Here is a 23,050-nt window from a genome sequence, read left to right as displayed (position 1 = left end):
AACTAGCTGAGAGTATGACCTACAGAAGTAGCCGAGAGTATGACCTACAGAACTAGCCGAGAGTATGACCTTCAGAAGTAGCTGAGAGTATGACCTACAGAACTAGCTGAGAGTATGACCTACAGAAGTAGCTGAGAGTATGACCTACAGAACTAGCTGAGAGTATGACCTACAGAAGTAGCTGAGAGTATGACCTACCGAACTAGCCGAGAGTATGACCTACAGAACTAGCCAAGAGTATGACCTACAGAACTAGCCAAGAGTATGACCTACAGAAGTAGCTGAGAGTATGACCTACAGAAGTAGCCGAGAGTATGACCTACAGAACTAGCCGAGAGTGTGACCTACAGAACTAGCCGAGAGTATGACCTACAGAACTAGCCGAGAGTATGACCTACAGAACTAGCCGAGAGTATGACCTACAGTACTAGCCGAGAGTATGACCTACAGAACTAGCTGAGAGTATGACCTACAGAAGTAGCCGAGAGTATGACCTACAGAACTAGCCGAGAGTATGACCTACAAAACTAGCCGAGAGTATGACCTACAGAAGTAGCCGAGAGTATGATCTACATAGGAAGCCGAGAGTATGACCTACAGAAGTAGCCCAGAGAATGACCTACAGAAGTAGCCGAGAGTATGACCTACAGAAGTAGCCGAGAGTATGACCTACAGAACTAGCCGAGAGTATGATCTACAGAAGTAGCCGAGAGTATGACCTACAGAACTAGCCGAGAGTGTGACCTACAGAAGTAGCCGAGAGTATGACCTACAGAAATAGCCGAAAGTATGACCTACAGAAATAGCCGAAAGTATGACCTACAGAACTAGCCGAGAGTATGACCTACAGAAGTAGCCGAGAGTATGACCTACAGAAGTAGCCGAGAGTATGACCTACAGAAGTAGCCGAGAGTATGACCTACAGAAATAGCCGAGAGTATGACCTACAGAAGTAGCCGAGAGTATGGCCTGCGTAGGAAACCGCGAGTATTTGTACCTCTGCCGTATGCCGGACTTGCCTCAGCATTTGTTTGTGACGGGAGGCACTGGTGGGGTATGCTCACCTGCCGCGAACATCTCGTATCATCACTATTTAATATTAATTCATTAACACGTGCTTATGACTAAGTCCGAATCGTACAATGAAGTGCCTTCAGCAGAGGTTGCTCCTGATTATTGAAATAGTTTTGTCGCTTGGATTAAGGTTAAAAACGTAAAAGGCCATCACCAACTCGGGCTTTCTTCCAACATCAAGCTGGCACACCGTGACATAACTGAAATACCATTCAAAGCGACGTTAACACCAACTCACTCTTTCAGCGAAGACGTGTCCAACGCTCCCGGTACCGAAGGACGGACAGATGATCTGCAGCCGCGACGACTTCACCTTCTCCACCGTGTGCAGGTTCACCTGCGACAACGGCTACCAGCTAGTCGGCTCCAGGAAGAGGACATGTGTTGCCATTGCAGTCTGGACTGGACTTCCCACCAGATGCAGGGGTAGGCATGGGCTTCGATGTCGTTGGATAGTTTAATACACGTGGCTTAACGATTGTTGAAAATTTGTATCACGAAAATCACTTCAATAAGCTACATTCCTTTTTCGTTTCACACAAAGACTGTAAATGCATACTTGTCTTCTGGAGGAAGGTAGAATTTCATTGTTTAGGTGTGGACCCGGGATAGAATTGGTCCCTAACTCTCTATTGCTTTTTGTTTGCTTGTTTGTTGTTTAACGCCACACTTGGTCATATTTCAGCTATATGACGGCGGTCTGTAAATAATCAAGTCTGGACCATACAATCCAGTGATTGACATCATGCGCATCGATTTACGCATTTGGGATACAATGACATGCATCCAGCAAGTCAGCGAGTCCCGATCCCGTTAGTCGCCTCTTACGGCAAGCATAGTCGCCGCTTACGACATACGCAATATGGATGATGACATGCTTCAACCAAGTCCAACCTAACCACTTGATCCCGTTAGTCGCCTCTTACGGCAAGCATGGTTGGCTGAAGACCAGTTCTAACCCGGAATCGTCTCGGGACCGATCTATTGCATTCTGTAGGGGCGACTAAACTGGATCGGATGGTCGGGCTCGTTGACTTGCACGTCATCGTAACCCGATGGTGTTGGATGGTGTTCATAACATCAACCACTGGTTTTATCTTGCCCAGATTTGATTACTTTTAGCCATTGTCATAGAAATGGAATATTGCTGATTGCGGCGCTAAACGACAAACAAAGAAACAGACACTGTGTTTGACCAGAGACCATAAAATATCTTTTATGGTCTCTGATTTGACTGGCTGTTTGAGCTCGGGGTAATTCCTAACAGGCTTCTTAAAAATAAATTCGACCTTGATCACATGGGTATACACAACAACAACTTTGACGATCAATGCTGCACCTCAATCAACCGAAAAGTTACAAACATATTAATACATGGAATCGTTCACATGTTTCTTCAGAGATCACGTGTCAGCCCCTGACGCCCTTGAAGGACGGGAGCGTCCACCCTGCCGTGTGCACAGCCGGGGAGGTATCATTTGGCACAACTTGTCAAATGACGTGTCTGCGAGGCTACACAATGTACGGTCCCCACACCATGCAGTGTACTCCTGACGGTAACTGGGCGCCTACAGTAGACAAGTACAACGAGTGTTTAGGTGAGATGTAACATTGTCACACAAAAGGTCAGAGACCTACTTACTTTTTCGTTTTCGTTCAAATTTCGTTTATACAATATTTTTTCGCAATGTTTGCAACGCGGGCATGTTTTTTTTACCAATTATGACAAGATTAACTTTGCTTCCATAATATGGTTCCAGATAGGTTATTTTGAAAATTTGGGCTAATTTTTTGGTTTGGGTTTTGCAACAATTCGACATACCTTATATCGAGTGATGAATGATCTGAATTATTCAAAATTTAGCAGCTTCGATTCAAATTTGAATAATTAATAATTAAAAGTCATATAAAATGTCGATTTTGAGTCAGTGTTACATCAGGTATAAAGGATTAATGATGCAAATGTATACAACTTAATGTATAGTGCTGATGTATGAATGTTCAACTTGATCAAATGACGTGCTGGTAATCCTTGAGCCACCAGGCACCCAGATGTTCTCGCTCTGTAGGGGTTAAGTTGACAGGTGTTTTGCCTGACTGTCATGACTGTCATGACATCTGATACTTAGAGGGTCCATTTTTAGGGATTTCTGCAATATCCTCAATATAGATTTGATCTATTTCATCCAAAGCAGCAAAAATCTATTTCAGCTTTTGCCCGTGTCGAATCATTATTGTTTTCGAAATCTAAGACATCCAGAGATTCAAAAACGTGTCAGTTTTATCCTAATTACTTACACACAGGTTCGAGATATCAAGTGTTTATGTCTAGGTCGGACATTTCTACACAGAAATACAGTGAGATGTTACTATACCCAATCCCAATGAACGTTACTTTTAGAGGTGTTGAGGTAGCCCAGTAGTTGAAGTGTTCACCTGTCACGCGGAAGATCCGGGTTCGATTCACGTGAAGCGCATCCCGACTGCCCCCCGTCGTGGTATGCGAGACTATTGCTACACGCAGCCTAAACTCCGACTCACTCACTCACTCATTCCACTCGATTTAGACAATATCTTCATGGCAAAGTTCAACTGGTACTTGCCATTTCTGTATACAATTCCAATAAACCTTAGTTGATTTCTACCTTTTCTTGATTTGACATTGGAATATTTTTCCTCGGAATTTTAATTTTAAACCTAACATATATTCTCTAACATACATTCTCTCATCTCCTCAGACACGAGATATATGTTTATGCTAAAGCAGTTGAATACTGAACAAATTAAGTTGGGTATATATTTGGTAGTGAAGACGTTAAGAAGCGCAAAATTTAATAAAACATATCCCCAAAATTATTCATGATCCCTGTTTTTGTTTGTTCAGTATATTACACATTATATGTAAGACCACATTCAAGACGTGTTTTATGTTGTTTATAGCAAGCTAAGATATCGGTTGACATATGTTAGAGAAGTATTTGGTTCAGGAAATGTTATTCAGGTGTACATGTGGGTCCAATTTCCTCACTGGCATTCCTTAAACACCTACAAATTGAAATTTACGAACAGCACCGGCCAATCTCCGCTCCATAACGTGTGTGCATAGATTGACATATGAAGTTGATATATGAAGTGAATGAGATATTTGACAGTGAAACAGTGAACTGTTTCATCATCCTCGAGTGTCCAGTGTATAGTATCTCCATTCTCCCCATTCGTCACCACATTCGACACCACATTCGTCACCACATTATTACGTTGGCAAGGAATCAGTAAGCATTCGAGGGTCATTATCAGCTCCCTGGGGAGTATATAACCCAAGCTGCTTGTTTGCCCCTATGTTTTGATTTCGGAAAAAGGTGAACTTATGATGTATATGGTATATCTGTCTCGCTCGGCAATGGGGTGGCACGGTGGGAACAAGTGATTTATTGCTACACTTAGTAACGGTTCAGTTTTACACTGGTTTCCGTTTTGTGCACCAATAATTAATGTTATCGTTTTTTCTTCTACATTAAGGTGACATGCCGTGATATAACTGAAATACTGTTCAAAGTTGCGTCAACAGTAACTCACTCAGTCCCCTAATATTTCAACAAGCCTTCTCCCAGATGAGGGGGCACGGGAGGCCAAGCCGTCTAAGGCGACGCAATTCTCTGTGCATAGTTGCGCCCCTTGGGCAAGCAAGTAACCCATATCGGGTTCGAATCCCGGTTCGCCCCGATTATGATTTTAGGTTTGTCAGCATCATATCGTGCCCTGCGGTTTCACCGAAGTGGTAACATTTAGTCTCTGAAATCTTATATTACACAATATCCTTCTTGACTCTAAAAATTAAAAAAATCCCTATGCTGACGTGGAATAGAGCTAGCTAGAGCTGGCTAGACTTGCTTTTGTATGCGTTTCTAGATTTATTTATTTTTCATAAAATAAATATATTCCACGGTCATGGTGCAGGACTTGTCCAAGACCTGCATCACTTCGGGCTTTCCTCCCACATCAAACTGACATGTCGTGATTTAACTGGAATACTTTTCAAAACGCTCACTCTCTCTTCCAGATGAGAAGCCACCATTTGTTGAGTGTCCCAGCAGCATCGAGACTGAGACGGGCGTTGATGACAGCACAGCGGAGGTGATATGGCAGGTGCCGGTGTCTGTCGACAACTCAGGCTTCCTGCCGACCATGACAGCCGAGCCGGCGGTGTCGCCTTCATCACGCTTCCCCATCGGCATCAATGTCGTCACCTACATCGTGGAGGACTTCAGCAAAAACAAGGCTAACTGCTCGTTCACCATCAAGGTCAAAGGTAAGTGGTGCAATCTCATATCGTATCGGAGTAAATGAACTGATGATAAGATTTAGGAATGGCAGTTTCCACACCGTTTTCTTCATCAGTTATCAGTGTTAAGTAACTATAGATAAATTGCATTAGAGCGGGTTAAGTCAATGTGGGGTATTGTCGGACATGCTGTAGTAGTACCCGTGAAGATCCGGGGTAGAATAGATCTTCAACAACCCATGCTTGCCGTAAAAGGCGACTATGCTTGTCGTAAGAGGCGACTAACGGGATCGGGTGGTCAGGCTCGCTGACTTGGTTGATGCATGTCATCGTATCCAAATTGCGTGGATCGATGTTCAAGATGTCGATCACTGGATTGTCTGGTCCAGACTCGATTATTTACAAACCGCCGTCATATAGCTGGAATATTGCTGAGTGCGGCGTTAAACAACAAACCAACCCACCAACTTTACCTCTAAAAGGTTTTTTTTTTCTTTCGTTACTAGACAATTTGTTGCTTCATTACACAATACAAGCCAAAAGTGTCACCATTACAACTGTACGGATTCATGTCTTTGGACCTAACATAAATGTTCGTTATAAGACATCAATAATTCCTTATTTCAGACACAATCCCTCCGACTGTCGACAAATGTTTCTCGCCACCATCGGTTGTCTCCCCTGATAAGTACGGCAACGTGACGTGGGAGGAGCCACAGTTCAGCGACAACTCTGAGGAGGGCCTGAATATCTCTAGGTCACATGACCAGGGCTGGTTTCCGATTGGTGTAACCCAGGTGACGTACACGGCCACAGACGGGAGCGGCAACAACAACACGTGCATCCTGGATATCAGCGTCATACGTAGGTGAATTGTGTTATCTAAATAAACTTGTTCTGGGTGTCGTTGTACTAAACAACCTCAGCGTTACGCCTGTCGTAAGTCTATGTTACGGTATGGGAGTTATGATCACCTTAGCGCTAAGATCGCTTTGTACAACGGCACCTAGGTCTACACTTTACTGGACTTAAAAATCCCTGACATGAACATTTTGTTACGATTTTCTTTATTAAATTGTCTTTTAATGTATAACAGAAAGCAACCAAGAGAATATTTAAACAAGAAGGTCAAGTGTTAATATTGCAAAACAAACTATCCGAAAAATACCTACCAAGTCCACAGTCATCTTCCCGAGGCAAGGAAGTTAACTGACTGTAAAAGTCCATTTACCACCGTTGCCGAACTAGGCAAAACTAACACTTTACCTTCAGCTCGTGATAAAAAAACCTAAAATTTTCACATGTGTGTGTGTTTTTACCGGGAAAACCCTAAATGAATTTATGGTAAGACCGAAATCCGTTAATCCGGAAATCCCTCCTTCCGGGGATCGCTTTTTGAAACGCCTGTATATAATTAAAAATGTAATTCTACGTACTTCTTTTATCCGGAATTATGTGCGTCCGGGCGAATCTACTGGCAACGGTTCTGTCCGGATGATCGGGGTTTCGCCTTTTTTTTCATCAAATTAAAAAAAATATCGAATTTATATTTTGCCGAAAAATACCTTTTCTTATCACACATCATAAAGTAATATGATTATCTACGATAGTGCATTGCTTAACTTTGGTAGTGGCAAAAGAAGCCATTTTCTATTGTCTTAATGAATCCAAAGGAAATATATAATTAATATGAACATGACAGCCCATCCATGTGAGTTCCCGCCACCGCCTGTCAATGGTAACCGCACGTGTCACGAGACTGATGAGGCTGTGCACTGTTCCATCTCGTGTCACCCTGGTTACGCCTTCGCCATACCCCCTGCAGAGGACTACAGGTGCGCCTATGACAATGTTTGGGAACCCCAAGGGAAGGTACCCTTCCCCGACTGTTCAGGTGAGATTGGTGTATTGGGATGTATTTTAGGTGAGGTGAAATGGGGTTTAACGTCGCGTCCAGGATTATTGCACTTATATAGCGACGTGCATGCACCTGTGTCCTTGTGTGGCTGCTTGTACTAGTCCGGACTGATGCCGGTTTATAGTGCTAGCACACTGAGATACCATGCCGCAGTTTAACATGAATATCCCACTCAGACACAGTATACTGACTCCGAGCGGACCAGTCCTTGTTTTAGCCCCTTAATGCCGTGTGCCAGACAGGGTAACAACAAGTACCATCTTTTAACGTCTTTTGGTATGACGCAGCCGGGGATCGAACCCCGGACCTTCCGCTCTCCGGGCGGACGCTCTACTACTAGACCACGGAGACGGTCTGAGATGTATTTGAACTGAGATCAGACATGAACAGTTTTCAGCTGCAGATGTTGTTTTCAAAAATACGAACTATGCGTCTAAATATACAGTGCCTTGGATTAAAAACATCTTCCAACAATGCATTTTTTGTTTTGTGCCAGGCAATTTGTTTTCAACACTCTGAAGCAAATAATCAGTACCCCTCCTCCTCCAACACACACTCACACAAATTCATTGCGTCAAGGATAAAATATTCCTTCATAATCTGCGTAAGAACCGACTTGTCTCATATTTTAACGTCACCGTTTTCTCTACAGCGAAGCAAATCTCTAATGATGTCGTACAGCCGGCATCGGTGAAGTTCACGGGAAAGGTTCCGTGCAGGGAGAAGAAGATCCTGCACAAAATAGAGGAGAACTTCAAGAAGAATGTTTCCCTGCGGGTATGTGTTCCTAGTCTGCGGGGGCGGTCGGGTAGCCTAGTGGTTAAAGCGTTAGCCCGTCACGCCGAGGACCCGGGTTCGATTCCTGACATGGGTTAAATGTGTGAAGCCTATTTCTGGTGTCCCCCGTCGTGATATTGCTGGAATATTGCTAAAAGCGGCTTAAAACCATACTCACTCACTCACTCCTAGTCTACGGGAAGTAGTGAATGAGTTTAGCTTGACAATGATTTGAACAGCGCTGCAGTTAGTTATGTCAAAGCGTGTCAGTCTGATGTGGAAGCGTTCGACACGCCGAAGACCCTGGTTCGATTCCCGACATGTGTACAGCCCATTTCTGGTGTCCCCCGCCGTGATATTTCGGGAATATTGCTAAAAGCGGCGTAAAACCATACTCACCCACTCACTCACTCAGTCTGATGTGGAAGGAAAGCCCGATGTGATGCAAGTCTTGAACGTTTACCATTTTGATGAAATGAGTACGGGTGTTGAAACCTGGGAGCATAATCAAGACGAATCTGGGATTCGAACCAACAATTATAGGTTTAGGGCACGCATATGGGATGCAACAGGCAGACGCCACTACGCCACGGAGGCGGTAATCTTGTTTGGTGTTTTACGACAATACGCATTTCCTCTGAATTCAGCAGGAGACTACTAAAACCATGCAGGATGCCTAGATATGAGTCACTCCTTCCGCATCATGATCTCAGCTAATATTAAGTCATCGCCACTTAAAATATCGCAATATCCCGATGATTAATTCATGAAGATAGTTGGGTATGGATCAGGTGACTGCGAGCGGCACAGCGAGTGCAGCGACCGTGTTTTGTTTAAGTTAGGTTTCACGCCGCTTTTAACAGTATTCCAGCATAATCTTGGAGGAAAGCCCGAAGTGATGTAGGTCCCAGACGTTTACCACTTCGGTGAAACCCACGAGCACGGGTATGGTGCTGACAAACCTAGAAACATAATCGGGGCGAATCGGGATCCGAACCCACAATCATAGGTTCCTGGTGTGCCCAAGGAACGCAACTCTGCACAGCGAATCGCGGGGCCTCAGACGACCGGCCCCGCTTAAAGCGGCGTAAAACCATACTCACTCACTCGATGTTTTTTGTGTCAGCTGGTGATTTTGAAATGTTGTGTTCAAGGTATCCGACCTCTGTGAAGAAAACTTCATCTGCTCAGTTGATGAGGTTGAGACCACGTGTCAGGAAGGTGAAGGTCAGTCCGAGTTTACGCGTTTGTCGAATAGTAACGAAAGTTGTAATTTGTAAGAGAAATGCCCACATTATTTATATTTATCCACAGCTCATGACATAGTCCCGTATATATTCTACAACCATTAAAGCGCAAAGCGTGTTGATGCATGTTGTAGTGGAAAGACAATTATTAGAATAGGGAGCATCCATTTGATTATATATGGTGGAGTTGTGTTTTTGAAATCGATCCATTTTTCCCCAGCTGTATCCAGCAAACTATTTATGTACTAAACACCATCAAACAATCTATTCATTGTCACTATCAACACGTACACATTTACCATTGGGTATTTTCTACAAAACAAACTATTCATTTTGTTCACCACTACCAACAAGCTATTCATCAATGTCATTTTCTCAACAAGCTATTCATCAATGTCATTTTCTCAACAAACTATTCATCAATGTCATTTTCTTAACAAACTATTCATCAATGTCATTTTCTCAACAAACTATTCATCAATGTCATTTTCTTAACAAACTATTCATCAATGTCATTTTCTCAACAAACAATTCATCAATGTCATTTTCTTAACAAACTATTCATCAATGTCATTTTCTTAACAAACTATTCATCAATGTCATTTTCTCAACAAACTATTCATCAATGTCATTTTCTTAACAAACTATTCACCAATGTCATTTTCTTAACAAACTATTCATCAATGTCATTTTCTTAACAAACTATTCATCAATGTCATTTTCTCAACAAACTATTCATCAATGTCATTTTCTTAACAAACTATTCATCAATGTCATTTTCTTAACAAACTATTCATTCAAAACGTTTTCCTATCGCCCCATAGAAATCCAATCCCTAATTGGTTAAACCATGAAACATACGGTTACCGTAAACGTCATTTGATCAGGTAAGTTTGTCAGACAACCAGTAAGAAAGAATAATATGAAAACACTGCCCGGTGCATTCCTAAGACCTGGGTTCGATCCCCACGTTGATACAAGATGTGAGGCCCCCTTCTTTTTTAATTATGTTTTTGTTGTTGTCGCACATACGGTAATAAATATGTAAATAGCAAAGTTCTATAAAAGATAAAAATATTGTAAAATATATTCCTATGTCCTCCAAATGTTCCGGTATCATTGTTATAATGTTTGTACTGAGCAAGCTGAGTAGAATTAGTGAAGTTTTCATTCCTTCTTTCAAAGTCTCTTCGTCACACAATACAATGAAGAACACAGAATTAATCATATCCATCTAACGTCTTGGCGTTACCGGCCGTGGTGGGGCAGGAATATTGTTGAAAGCAGCGTGAAACACAACGCACTGTTTTAAAGAACTCCACTGCCAACAAACATGTTCATTCTCAGCTTACAAAACGTTTATATTACCTAGACTACAACAAGATCCACATTGGTCTTGGAAAACGCCGACGCAGGAAGCGCAGTATCAGCAAATACCAGAAACAACTCGCCAGAAGTAGAGGCCATGGTCGCAGTCTGCTCATCTTTGACTTCAAGCTGGAAGGTAGGATCCCAACACTGATTATATCTAATGATAGTACGTATGTCAGCTCAGGCACGGGTGGCCTAGTCGCCTCAGACGGGGTAATAAGCCTGTAGAGTTACGCCCCTTAGGCTTGCCAGGAACCTATAATCATGGGTTCCAATCCCAGATTCGCTCTGATCAAGTTGGTCTCTCCTCCTACTTAAGTGGCGTTAAACTTAACTCTCCCACATGCACAAAAGCCGTAGCACTAGTGTGGTTATACTATTTAAGTAATGAGTTAGGAGTGGGCGATGTTTATCATACAATAAAACTCTGCAGGGAGAATAAACCATGAGGACTCCCTTAATAGAATCCAAATTCGGCAATGTCTGACAAGTCCATTTTATGCACAGGTGCACAGTCCTCAGGTCGATCATCTGTACCTTTTCTCCCAATACCGATTGTCATTTCTCTCCCCCTTTTGGATGCGATCGTTCAGCAATCGCGTTTTTCGGCGTTGCCCAGCTACATATATGTGGAACAACTCACTGGACACTTCACTCTTAAAAATAACGTCGTCCAATAAACGACGTCATCGAGAAAGGGCGTCATGACAGAACAATGTTTTATCGTGAAATAAACCAGACTTCGTTCTTCATTGTTCTTTGCGATTTATCGCGTAGCTATCGTATATGTATATGTATACATGCAGGCTGGATATCAGTGGGTCTCATTCTTCACTAGGTACAGTAACAGCGACTGGCAACGAGACAGAAGATGACAGACGCCAACTCGCCATTACCAAAAACCTGAAGACGATTCTTCAGACATTGCAGCAAGACGCCAAGGCAGGACATTTCAACTTCCGGTTTGGTGGAAGAGAGATGAACTTTAAGAACATGACCTTCAACCCCAACCAACCCAAGTTCATGTGCCCTGAGGGCATGGTCCAGATTCGAAGCACGTGTGGTAGGCATGAACACAAATAGTATTTCTACGAGGGCATGTAATGGTTTATAGTGAGTGAGTATGGTTTTACGCTGCTGTTAGCAATATTCCAGCAATTTCACGGCGGGGCTTCACACATTGTACCCATGTCGGGAATCGAACCCGGCTCTTCGGCGTGACGAGCGAACGCTTTAACCACTAGGCTACCCGACCGCCCCAATGGTTTATAGGAATGGATAGGCTGAAAAGCATCGGGGAATGGGTGTCAACACACCACGGGATCGAGCCCCTAAAAATATACAAATCATGACAAAAACTGGGCATTTATTTTGTATAATATATTGCCTTTTATGTGATTATGATCATGACAAACTACATTTGGTAATGTTGCGCGCTTGAGGAGGGTTAGCCTACTGGTTAAAAGCATTCACTCGTCATACTGAAGAACCGTGTTCCATTCCCAACATGGTTACAACGCGTGAAGCCCATTTCTGGAGTTCCCCGTCTTGGTGTTGCTGGAATATTGCTAAAAGTGGTGTAAAACCCAAGTCACTCACTCACTCACTGAGGGGGGGTTATGAAGAAAACGGACTGGCACTTTGGTGTATCATAACAGAAATGAAAATTCTTATGTACTCGTGGTTGACATAGCCATGGTTCTCGGCACCAGATCCGTCCAGATTTCACCAGAAGTAGTGGTTGTCTACGACCTTCTTTTTGACTTACTTGAGGTCGAAGTTATAAGGTCAAAAACAACAACTCAGTGTGTCTTTGCCTCCCACGTTAACCCTCACTCTCCTGCAGTGGTGAGGTGAGGTGATATGGGGTTTAACGTCGCGTCCAAGATTATTGCACTTATATAGCGACGTGCATGTATGTGTGTGTGTGTGTGGCTGCTTGTACTAGTCCGGACTGATGCCGATTTATAGTGCTAGCACACTGAGATACCATGCCGCAGTTTAACATGAATACCCCACTCAGACACAGTATACTGACTCCCAGCCGACCAGTCCTTTGTTTATCCCCTTGATGCCGAGCGCCAGACAGGGTAACAACAAGAACCATCTTTTAACGTCTTTTGGTATGACGCGGCTGGGGATCGAACCCCGGACCTTCCGCTCTCCGGGTGGAGGCGGTCTCATTGTGTAGTAGCTCCGGGTTATGTTCTGCTGATAGCAATAAAGGGATGTCTTGAAATACACTACTAAAAAGGGATAAGGAAAAGACATATTAACTATTGTAATATGAAAGAGTCGGATGGCCCTCAACTTGTTTCATATTTTCAGTCAAATGTCCCGTCGGGATGTACTTCAACGTGATCAGAAAGACCTGTGAAAGCTGCTCTGTGGGGACCTACCAGCCAGTGGAGGGGTCCGTGGCCTGCCTCGTGTGCCCGGGGAACCAGTCCACAATCGAGACAAACACAAGGACGTCAAAAGAGTGCAAAGGTAAGGCTTGTTAAAATAAATGTCTCTCATGATCCACCGCCCCTTTCAAAACGTATCTAACGGTCGATAAGCCATACAACGCCATATTTTGTTTGTTAAATTTTGTTCGCACTCGGCAATATTCCAGCTATATGACGGCGGTCTGTATAATCGAGAGTCCGGACAAGATAATCCAGTGATTGACATCATGATCACTTTAGTCGCCTTTTACGGCAAGCATGGGTTGCAATTCTAACCCGGATCTTCATGGGTCTTTGGCAATGTAAGTGTGCTGTGAAAACATTGTTATAAACGTGCAGGTCAGAATATATAAGAATTTAGTGCTGAATACATGATTAGAAACATATTTGTGGGTGTGTCCTATTCACGTTCTATACCAATTAAAGGACATCGGACATCTTGCTTTAAAACATAAATAGGTACGAATCGTTCACATTTGGGTACGAGTCAGCCTTATACAGTTCGAATGCTCCAAAACAGGTACAAATCTGACGAGAATGTCAGACATTGTCGTTGAGTACGATTCTACGTGGATCTAGTATCCTTCGTACATTTTCCTCACTGTGGCGTCCAGCAACATTAAATCATCCAGTCCAGTTTCCACCCTTGCCGAACTAGACTGGAGTTCTTGGCTCGATCGTAGCGCCACCAGTGGCTATTACCAGTTATACCCCTTCTATGCCTCTCCTATGGACCAATCTGATTCCACCTCTCGTATCACCTGCGTTTGTTTCACACAAAATGGTGGCGCCCAGTCAGGACGATCTGATCGATAATCAAGATCTATATTGTGATAAAACGGGTCTTACATCGCGAAATGCATCAAATCACGTGAGCACCTTGATTAAAAACATGAAAAGATTTGAAAAATATCAGCTGACAACAAGTTGGCGGTGCACATGCTTTGCAAATCCTGCTATCGACCGAAATCTGCACGACAGTTCACGAACCGGATTTCGATTTCGGTGCGCGATTTTGATTGGACTATGCATAGACTCGTTAGTCCAGCCAAAATGTTAACTACATAATACCAGCCTAATTCGGCAAGGGTGGAAACTGGACTTTTATAGTCAGTTAACTCTCTTGCTCTCTCTATCGTCTATAGCGCACCTTGGGATCAGTTCTTCTCTGTTGTATCCATGATATAATTTGTAACAGTTTGTTTTTTGTTGATTTGTTTATATGCCAGCTATATGATGGCGGTCTGAAAATAATCGCGTCCAGACATTCCAGTGATCGATGTTGTGAACATGACACCAAGTCACCGAACCTGACGTATTACGACCAGCATAGGTTGCTGGTGCTCTAGTCTAACATGGAATCACCACGTACCATGGTATACGTTGCAGACATATTTAATTGCTGTGGTTACCTTTCAGCTCAGTGTCTTCCGGGAAGTTTTTCCTTCAACGGTCTGGAGCGGTGCGAGACCTGTGACGTAGGCTTCTACCGGTCGGAGTATGCGCAGACAGAGTGTCTTCCCTGCCCTACCAACAGAACCACCAGAAAACGGGGCAGCCGGACGGTTGACAACTGCCAAGGTAGACTTACGTTACACCTTTCAGATTCGCAGATAATGCAGAACTACATAGGTTTGTTTTGTCCACGTTTGTATATACTCTTCAACCTAATAAATGAACTTCCACTCAGACTATCAATGAAACAGTTTTTTCTTTATATTGTCTTCAGATATATAGCATAAAGGAGCCGAGTGGATCTCTTCGTTTTCAGAATTGAAGAAATCTAGACATGTTGTTTGTTTGTTTGTTGTTTAACGCTGCACTCAGCAATATTCCCGCTATATGACGGTCCTCTGTAAAAAATATAGTCTGGATCAGGAAATCCAGTGATTGACATCATGAGCACCGATCTACGCAATTGGGATACAATGACATGCATCCAGCAAGTCAGCGAGTCCCGATCCTGTTAGTCGCCTCTTACGACAAGCATAGTCGCCGCCTACGACAAAGCCGGCATTGTTTGTTGAAGGCCCATTTTAACCCAGGTCTTCACGGGTATTTAGACATGTAGACTTTGCCTGGGGCTTTGCTGATGTCTTCATTTCAGGGTCTGTTTGAAAGACTACTTGTACAAAATGTAGTCATGGGATATGGTTGGGATCACTTTTTTTCACCTCGGGGAATAACATGACCTTCCGTTAAAGGGATATATGTTTACTTAGACAACTCGGTTAGTGCTATTCGGGCCTTTCAAAAACCACATTGTCAAATAACACTTTCTTTTGGTGCTATTCCAGAGCGCTGTCCGGCTGGCTATGTGTCCAAGAGCGGCCTCAGGCCATGTCTTCCATGTCCAAAGGGGACGTTCCAACAGGAGGAGGGCCAGTCTGCCTGCTTCCAGTGTCCACACCGAGCGTTGACCACTCACTCCGCGGCGTCATCAGTCACAGACTGCGAAGGTATTGTCACCTGTCCTGTATGGAGGTCACAATCGTTTCTTGTCAACACGTTTAGTGATGTTGCTGCTAATTCTTAAACAACTATCGCTGCTTCTATTATAAGAACTGGGACGACCGCTGTATTGTGAGAGCGTGTCCTGGATGAGAGATAGTCTGGCTAGTATCTTTATTACTGGGATGATCGTTGTCACGTGAGAGCGTGTCTGAGATGAGAGATAGTCCGGCTAGTATCTTTATTACTGGGATGATCGTTGTCACGTGAGAGCGTGTCCGGGATGAGAGATAGTCCGTCTAGTATCTTTATTACTGGGATGATCGTTGTCATGTGAGAGCGTGTCTGAGATGAGAGATAGTCCGGCTAGTATCTTTATTACTGGGATGATCGTTGTAGCGTGAGAGCGTGTCCGGGATGAGTGATAGTCCGGCTAGTACCTTTATTACTGGGATGATCGTTGTCATGTGAGAGCGTGTCCAGTGTGAAACATAGTCCGGGTACAGACCTCCCTTCCAGCATGTCAGATCGTCCAACCCATAAAAGTGTCTGTTACCCCTTGCTACAAATTGTCCTTCCGGACGTGAGATGAAAACGGTGCTGCATGTTCTTATTGTGCCAATGCACCTGAAGTAAATACTGATCTTTACTGAAACCAGCACCCGACTAAATGCCATTGCTACAATGAATACTTTGTTGTTTGTTTGTTGTTTGCAATATTCCAGCTGTATGTCGGCGGTATATATAAAAATCGAGTCTGGACCAGACAATCTAGTGATTGACATCATGAGCATCGATCCACACGATTGGAATACGATGACACGCATCAACCAAATCAGCGAGCCTGATCACCCGATCCCGTTAGTCGCCTCTTACGCAGGCATAGTCGCACTTTACGGCAAGCATAGTCGCACTTTACGGCAAGCATGAAGATCTATTCTAACCCGGATCTTCATGGGTCTACAATGTATGCAACTATTGTGGAACGTTTGGTGATTTACAGACAGATTCACAACAGTCAGTATGGATGAACTGACACACGTCCATAACCTACAATAACGTTCATTAATGCTTCTATTACAACAGTAACAACACTTTTACCCTTTACCACCGCATCCTCTTCTGCCTCAGCAGCACCTGCTACTACTAATTCTTTTGTAGTGTGCAAAGCCTTTGTTTCCAATTTTTTCTTAACACATGTTTCTGTATATCAGGTGACTGGGACCTCCAAAGTGACGCCTCTCTTCCCCAAAATGAGCAGACACAGATCCTGGTTAATCTTTGTTTTGAAGAACCCTGCGAGAATGGCGGTACCTGTAAAGTAAAAGGAGGATTCGGTTTCAAATGCATATGCATGCCTGGATTTACTGGTAAGACCAGAATTTGGTATTTTGTAAGTAAGTCAAGATTATGGAGACCTATTCTGACCCTGAATCTACACGGGCCCAGAGTGAATGAGTGAGTGCGTGAGTATGGTTTTACGCCGCTTTTAGCAATATTCCAGCAATATCAGGGCGGGGGACACCAGAAATGGGCTTCACACATTGTACCCATGTCGGGAATCGAACCCGGGTCTTTTGCGTGACGAGCGAGCGCTTTAACCACTAGTCTACCCGACCCCCCCTCACGGGCCCAGATATTTCAAAGGATACTGTGTTTTGATAAAACCATAAATGTAATAATTTTCTATAATCAAGATTATCTACACAACCATGATGTCTGTCATTTTAAATTGTCAACTAATCGAATTAAAATATCACCCTGTCACATCTTATATAACTGGATCGGAATCGGGTTAATGTGGGAATCCAATATTTTGATGTAATACACATGATAGTTATCTGCTTTATACAAGGTGTGGCCACTGGGCAAATGGGTCCCTAATCCATGGCAGGATCCACTGGTCCTGGTTTCGAATCCAATGTTCGCCTCTATTATGATCCATGGCCTGTTGGCACCTCTACGTGTGAGTGAGTTGGGTTTAACGCCGCTTTTAACAGTAGTCCAGTTATATCACGGCGTGTCAGCTTAATGTGGAAGGAAAGCCCGAAGTGATGCAGGTCTCAGACGTTTACCACTCCGGTGAAACCCACGAGCACGGGTATGGTGCTGACAAACCGAGAAACATAATCGGGGTGAACCGGGATTCGAACCCTCAATCATAGGTTTCTGGCGTGCCCAAGGGACGCAACTCTGCACAGCGAATCGCGGCGCCTTAGACGACTGGGCAACCCGTGCCCCCGGCACCTCTACGATTTGTCACCCCTCCCCCTTTGTTCAGCTACGCTCAGGGATATAACTGAGTATTGACCAGAGCCATATTTCGTGAATTAATTCTCCCTTTCTCCTCCACCCAGGGACCGTGTGCCAGACACAAGTCGACCAGTGCAAAGGCCTACCTTGCCTCCACAACGGCACGTGCGTGAACCTACAAGTAGACTATGTATGCACGTGCCCGGACGGTTTTTCAGGTAAACATCATCATCACCTTTACAAGATCATTTTGTTATATGTGATTTCCAAAACTGAAACTCAAAGGTTAACCCAGAAAACGGTAAAAATAAAATGTTAATGCAAGAAAAATCTTGATTATCCGCTGAAACAGATTCCGTTTGGCACAAAGGGCTGTGAAAATTATATGAATCGGCCACTGAAAATCAGTGATGACACCAGGTGTTCGCGAATGTACAGAACTAAATTAGTATATGACCACACAAATCTTTCGGTTCACAATCAAAGAGGCAATGCAGTGGGTCAAATAAATGGTGTCAGCAACAAGTAACATGCCCTGGATTTAATGTAAGTGCACTCACGAATGCTCCGAATTTTGTCACTTCCGAATGTCCTAAAAACCAGGCTTGTCCAGAATACTTAAATCTTGAAGCCAGAGTAGCAAGAAATAAGTGCAATTGGCAAGTTTATAAGACATAAGTCAGGTCGAAAAGGCTTCGAATCGCGCTCTTGCTGCTCTTTACAGGTAAAGCCAACCTTCCAGATGATGTTCCATCCCGAAAGTTCTCCCATGATTAAGCTTTTGGTGTTTGTAAACAAGGGCGGATCCAACATTTTTAAAAGGAAGGGATCCAAAATATCAAAATCCTCTCTCAGTCAATTTTACAGGCTACAACATCTTCATTTGGTTTTCAAAAGGGGGACCACTTGGACCTCCATCTGGATTCCGCCTGTGCACTCGCGGATAAAATCTGGTCACGACTTGCGCTTGATGTTTTAGTAGCGTTTCAATATTCTGCTGTTGCCGACATTCATTACAAATAGATTTACAAAATTTTCTACTGCTACATGCCACATCCTCGGGCTTGACCCCACCCAATTTTGAAAAGCACATGTGGTCCCTAATGAAATTTACCCCCAATGAATCGTTTGATTCACTGAAACACAGACAGTAAATCATCCGTATCCCCGCAATCAGATATATCATCCAATGTATGATTTGACCACACCCCTCCTCACTGAAGAATGAAAGCAATGTTCTACCTCTGCTCATACATATCTTGCTGAGGAAAAATACCAAGTCCACGAAACGGTGTCTTTGTTACTGGAGCCGGGTTCCAGTCAACTCGCTATATGTAAATATCGCTTCAGCTCTCACATGTTTGAAACATATTCGTACTCTTGAGCGATGTATAGATTGGATAGTTATCGGAAAACTTGGGCCAACAGGATGATGCAAAAGAAACGAATATATTTTAGTATTCCTCGAGTATTGATAAGCACATCTTCCCGTGGCAAGGCTGTTAACTGACTATAATAAAGTCCGGGTTTCACTTTTATAGTCGGATAACTCCCTTGCCTCAGGAAGATGTGATAAACAATATTCAACACGAAAATTGTATGTTAGATTTATCACAAAACTATGCATGAAATAATCGTTTTACTGGGTCTACAAATTGTGTTTCTTTGTTGTTTTGGGGGATGGTTCAGAAAGTTGTGTTTAATGTTCTTTTAAGGTTGTTTAGACTAATCAAAGTCTAATTAAAAAACTTTCTGATAACCCCCAAAATAATATAAAATAAGCATACAGTTTTTATTCTTTGGGGATGAGCTTTAACATGAAACTGTTACATTAACATAATTATGTAAATAGAAGGAATGTGAAAATTCTTTTGTTACTGACTTTTGGAAACATCAACCAGGTAAAAAGTGCGAGGTGAACAGGGACGAGTGTGCATCCAACCCGTGCCAACATGGCGGTACTTGCATAGACGGCGCCAACAGGTTCCTGTGTCACTGTGACTCGGCCTATCAAGGTGAGAGTATGCCTTGCATGAGATACACCTGGAAATAGTAACCTGATCACTTCATGTAATAAACAGACCGCCTCCGTGGTCTAGTGGTAGAGCGTCCGCCCGGAGAGCGGAAGGTCCGGGGTTCGATCCCCGGCTGCGTCATACCAAAAGACGTTAAAAGATGGTACTTGTTGTTACCCTGTCTGGCGCTCGGCATAAAGGGGCTAAAACAAGGACTGGTCGGCTGGGAGTCAGTATACTGTGTCTGAGTGGGGTATTCATGTTAAACTGCGGCATGGTATCTCAGTGAGCTAGCACTATAAATCGGCATCAGTCCGGACTAGTACAAGCAGCCACACAAACACACACACGTACATGCACGTCGCTATATAAGTGCAATAATCTTGGACGCGACGTTACACCCCATTTCACCTCACCTCATGTAATAAACAATACATGCTGGGATTTCAATGATGGAAAGACAATTCGTCATCTTTGCTGGAGGTTATGTGGAATATAGTATATATACCACTCAAAAGAAGTTAAGGGCGACTCGATTCCTTCAGATGGCATGACAGATTATAGTAATGTGAAAGAACCGGGTGGTCCTTAACTTCTTTAGACTCGTATACACTGGTTCGAAGAAATAAGGAAACACGTGGAAAGATATTTTTTTTATATGTCTTTTTATGTTCCGGATAATTTTTAGCAACGTAGCGCCAAATTTCACCCTGTGCCCGTGTATTGTTTGGTTCATGTAGAGCATCTCCCCCGACAGCACCAGAATATCGCTGTGAAATATCGAAACTCTTTTCTGGTTGTTTTTTTTCTGATCCGGAAACTATCCTTCACAGAATAATTTTTTATGGAATGCGATGCTGGTTTTGCATTGTCCTTCACAAGCGCCGTTCCAAGTATGTTTCGTTATTTCTTACCATCAGTTTATGACCACTATTAATAATTATATTAATAGAGTGAGTGAGTGATTATTTTTTAACGCCGCATCGGCAATATTACAGCTAGATAGTCATTGATCCCAATGAGTAATCTTGATAAAAGTATAGTATACAAGCATAAGATCAGATACGTAATTTATGGAAATTAGCTTTGGCATCCGAAATACGACCAAAATAGTATTCAATATGTGATATAAATGTAGTTTATGCATTTTTGGTTCAAATATTTTTTCCGGCTCAAAACGGTTTCAAAATAAATTCATGAGTCATGAAAATGTAGACGATCAAGTACCTCAAAATACATTTTATTGAACTGTTTAAGCTTTCCAAAAGTTTTATGTTCGACATGTGGAGGACATTTCCTAACCTGACGCATCAGCAACAAAAATGATGTCCGTTGCAATTCCCTATTTTGACTTGAACCATATGTTCCCATATTTTTTCGGGTAAACAATTGACTTGCCTTTGCATGTGTTTGTGACGGATGCCACTGGTGGGGAAGGATACGCTCTCCTTTTCGCAAACACCTGGTATCATTACTATTTGATAGTGATTCATAAACACATGCTCATGATATAGTCGGAATTGTACAATCGACTCTGCTTTATGCAGAGATTTCTATTGGATATGGAAAGGGTTTTGTCGCTTTACTTATGATTATGATTATGATGATTATTATGTATGTGTGCTTGTTAGTAATGATGCACTAATCACGAAGTCAGGTGCGACCTGCGAGGAAAATATCAACGACTGTTCTGACACTCGCTGTCATAATGGTGGCACGTGCATCGATGACGTCAGCGGATACACCTGCACGTGTCGAGGTGGCTTTACAGGCGAGACATGCGAGATTGAAATTGACGAGTGTTTGGAGAACCCGTGCAGGCACGGGATTTGTCACGATGAGGAGAACGGATTTAGGTGATTATTGTGCTCAAATTATGTTACCAACGTTTTGCCTTCAATTCTCTTTAAAATGACATGATCTATCAAAGGATGACTTGACAAGTGTGTTTTAGTAATGCGTTAATAGCATTTAAATGCCTGTTTCAGTTATCAATACATTTATGTGATAAGATACTTTCGCCTTTGAGGAAAAGACTGATACCTCTTATCCAATGGTTGTAGATAGGCCTACTTCTGTTTGCCTCATCTTGTCCAATGGTGGTAGATCAGCCTACTTCTGTATGCCTCATCTTGTCCAATGGTGGTAGATCAGCCTACTTCTGTATGCCTCATCTTGTCCAATGGTGGTAGATCAGCCTACTTCTGTATGTCTCATCTTGTCCAATGGTGGTAGATCAGCCTACTTCTGTATGCCTCATCTTGTCCAATGGTGGTAGATCAGCCTACTTCTGTATGCCTCATCTTGTCCAATGGTGGTAGATCAGCCTACTTCTGTATGTCTCATCTTGTCCAATGGTGGTAGATCAGCCTACTTCTGTTTGCCTCATCTTGTCCAATGGTGGTAGATCAGCCTACTTCTGTATGCCTCATCTTGTCCAATGGTGGTAGATCGGCCTACTTCTGTATGCCTCATCTTGTCCAATGGTGGTAGATCAGCCTGCTTCTGTTGAACCCGTGTTTGATGCCTGTTTACAATAGCAAGAAGCACATCCTTGCATTTTCTTAAACTAGCATACAGAAGTGATAAGCTGGATCCCGTCTCTTGATATCGCAAGTTGATGATATTTCATATTTGGCAATGTTAGTAATGTCGACGAGGTCAACGAACAGGTGGCACACAGGTGCACATATGACAGCAACATTTATATTGTCTGTCGTTGTTTTTTACAGTTCCATGCATCAATAAGATCGAGACAACGTTTTTTTCATTTAACATTTTGATGGTAAAAACGCAATGCCATAATAAGGGGCTTTAATGAGTCGCTTAATGTACATACCTCCCAACCCACATACTACCCCTGACAGAAATTGTACAAGGGATTGTTGGTTGGAACTCCCACAATGTTGGACGCCCATTCTTGGTGTCCACTGCCAAGGTGTTATTGCAGTTTTTCGCGATCACACACGTACTGTGACAGAACAAGACAATATCAATTCGCTGGTTTTTATTTTCTTTATTTCAATTTGTGCTTGAAGCTGTGAGTGCGAGGCGGGCTACAAAGGGAGGCTGTGCGGGCGAAACATTAACGAGTGTGCCTCCACACCATGCCAAAACGGCGGCACATGCGAGGACGGGATCAACGCCTACACCTGCAACTGCCCCGCCAACTATACCGGCGTCAACTGTGACGCAGGTGAGTGTCTGCATTG

General features: G+C 43.1%; 1 protein-coding gene across 1 annotated transcript in view; it reads left to right on the top strand.

The window, feature by feature from the left end:
- The window catches only part of LOC124135594 (sushi, von Willebrand factor type A, EGF and pentraxin domain-containing protein 1-like), a 73,991-nt gene that overhangs the window by 14,656 nt on the left and 36,285 nt on the right, over positions 1-23,050 (top strand). The window contains exons 6-22 of the mRNA XM_048399672.1: positions 1,321-1,500; positions 2,475-2,672; positions 5,135-5,383; positions 5,984-6,220; positions 7,059-7,250; positions 7,927-8,051; positions 9,206-9,278; positions 10,671-10,802; positions 11,508-11,732; positions 12,998-13,159; positions 14,539-14,700; positions 15,417-15,578; positions 16,785-16,940; positions 17,928-18,041; positions 19,725-19,838; positions 21,496-21,694; positions 22,877-23,034. Of these exons, the coding sequence (XP_048255629.1) occupies positions 1,321-1,500; positions 2,475-2,672; positions 5,135-5,383; positions 5,984-6,220; positions 7,059-7,250; positions 7,927-8,051; positions 9,206-9,278; positions 10,671-10,802; positions 11,508-11,732; positions 12,998-13,159; positions 14,539-14,700; positions 15,417-15,578; positions 16,785-16,940; positions 17,928-18,041; positions 19,725-19,838; positions 21,496-21,694; positions 22,877-23,034 (2,838 nt within the window). The remainder of the gene's footprint in view (positions 1-1,320; positions 1,501-2,474; positions 2,673-5,134; positions 5,384-5,983; positions 6,221-7,058; positions 7,251-7,926; positions 8,052-9,205; positions 9,279-10,670; positions 10,803-11,507; positions 11,733-12,997; positions 13,160-14,538; positions 14,701-15,416; positions 15,579-16,784; positions 16,941-17,927; positions 18,042-19,724; positions 19,839-21,495; positions 21,695-22,876; positions 23,035-23,050) is intronic.

The sequence above is a fragment of the Haliotis rufescens genome, unplaced genomic scaffold, assembly GCF_023055435.1.
Source record: "Haliotis rufescens isolate VD_foot unplaced genomic scaffold, xgHalRufe1.0.p SCAF_2, whole genome shotgun sequence".
In the NCBI taxonomy this organism is placed as follows: Eukaryota; Metazoa; Mollusca; class Gastropoda; order Lepetellida; family Haliotidae; genus Haliotis; species Haliotis rufescens.
This window is presented reverse-complemented; position numbering and strand designations above follow the sequence as displayed.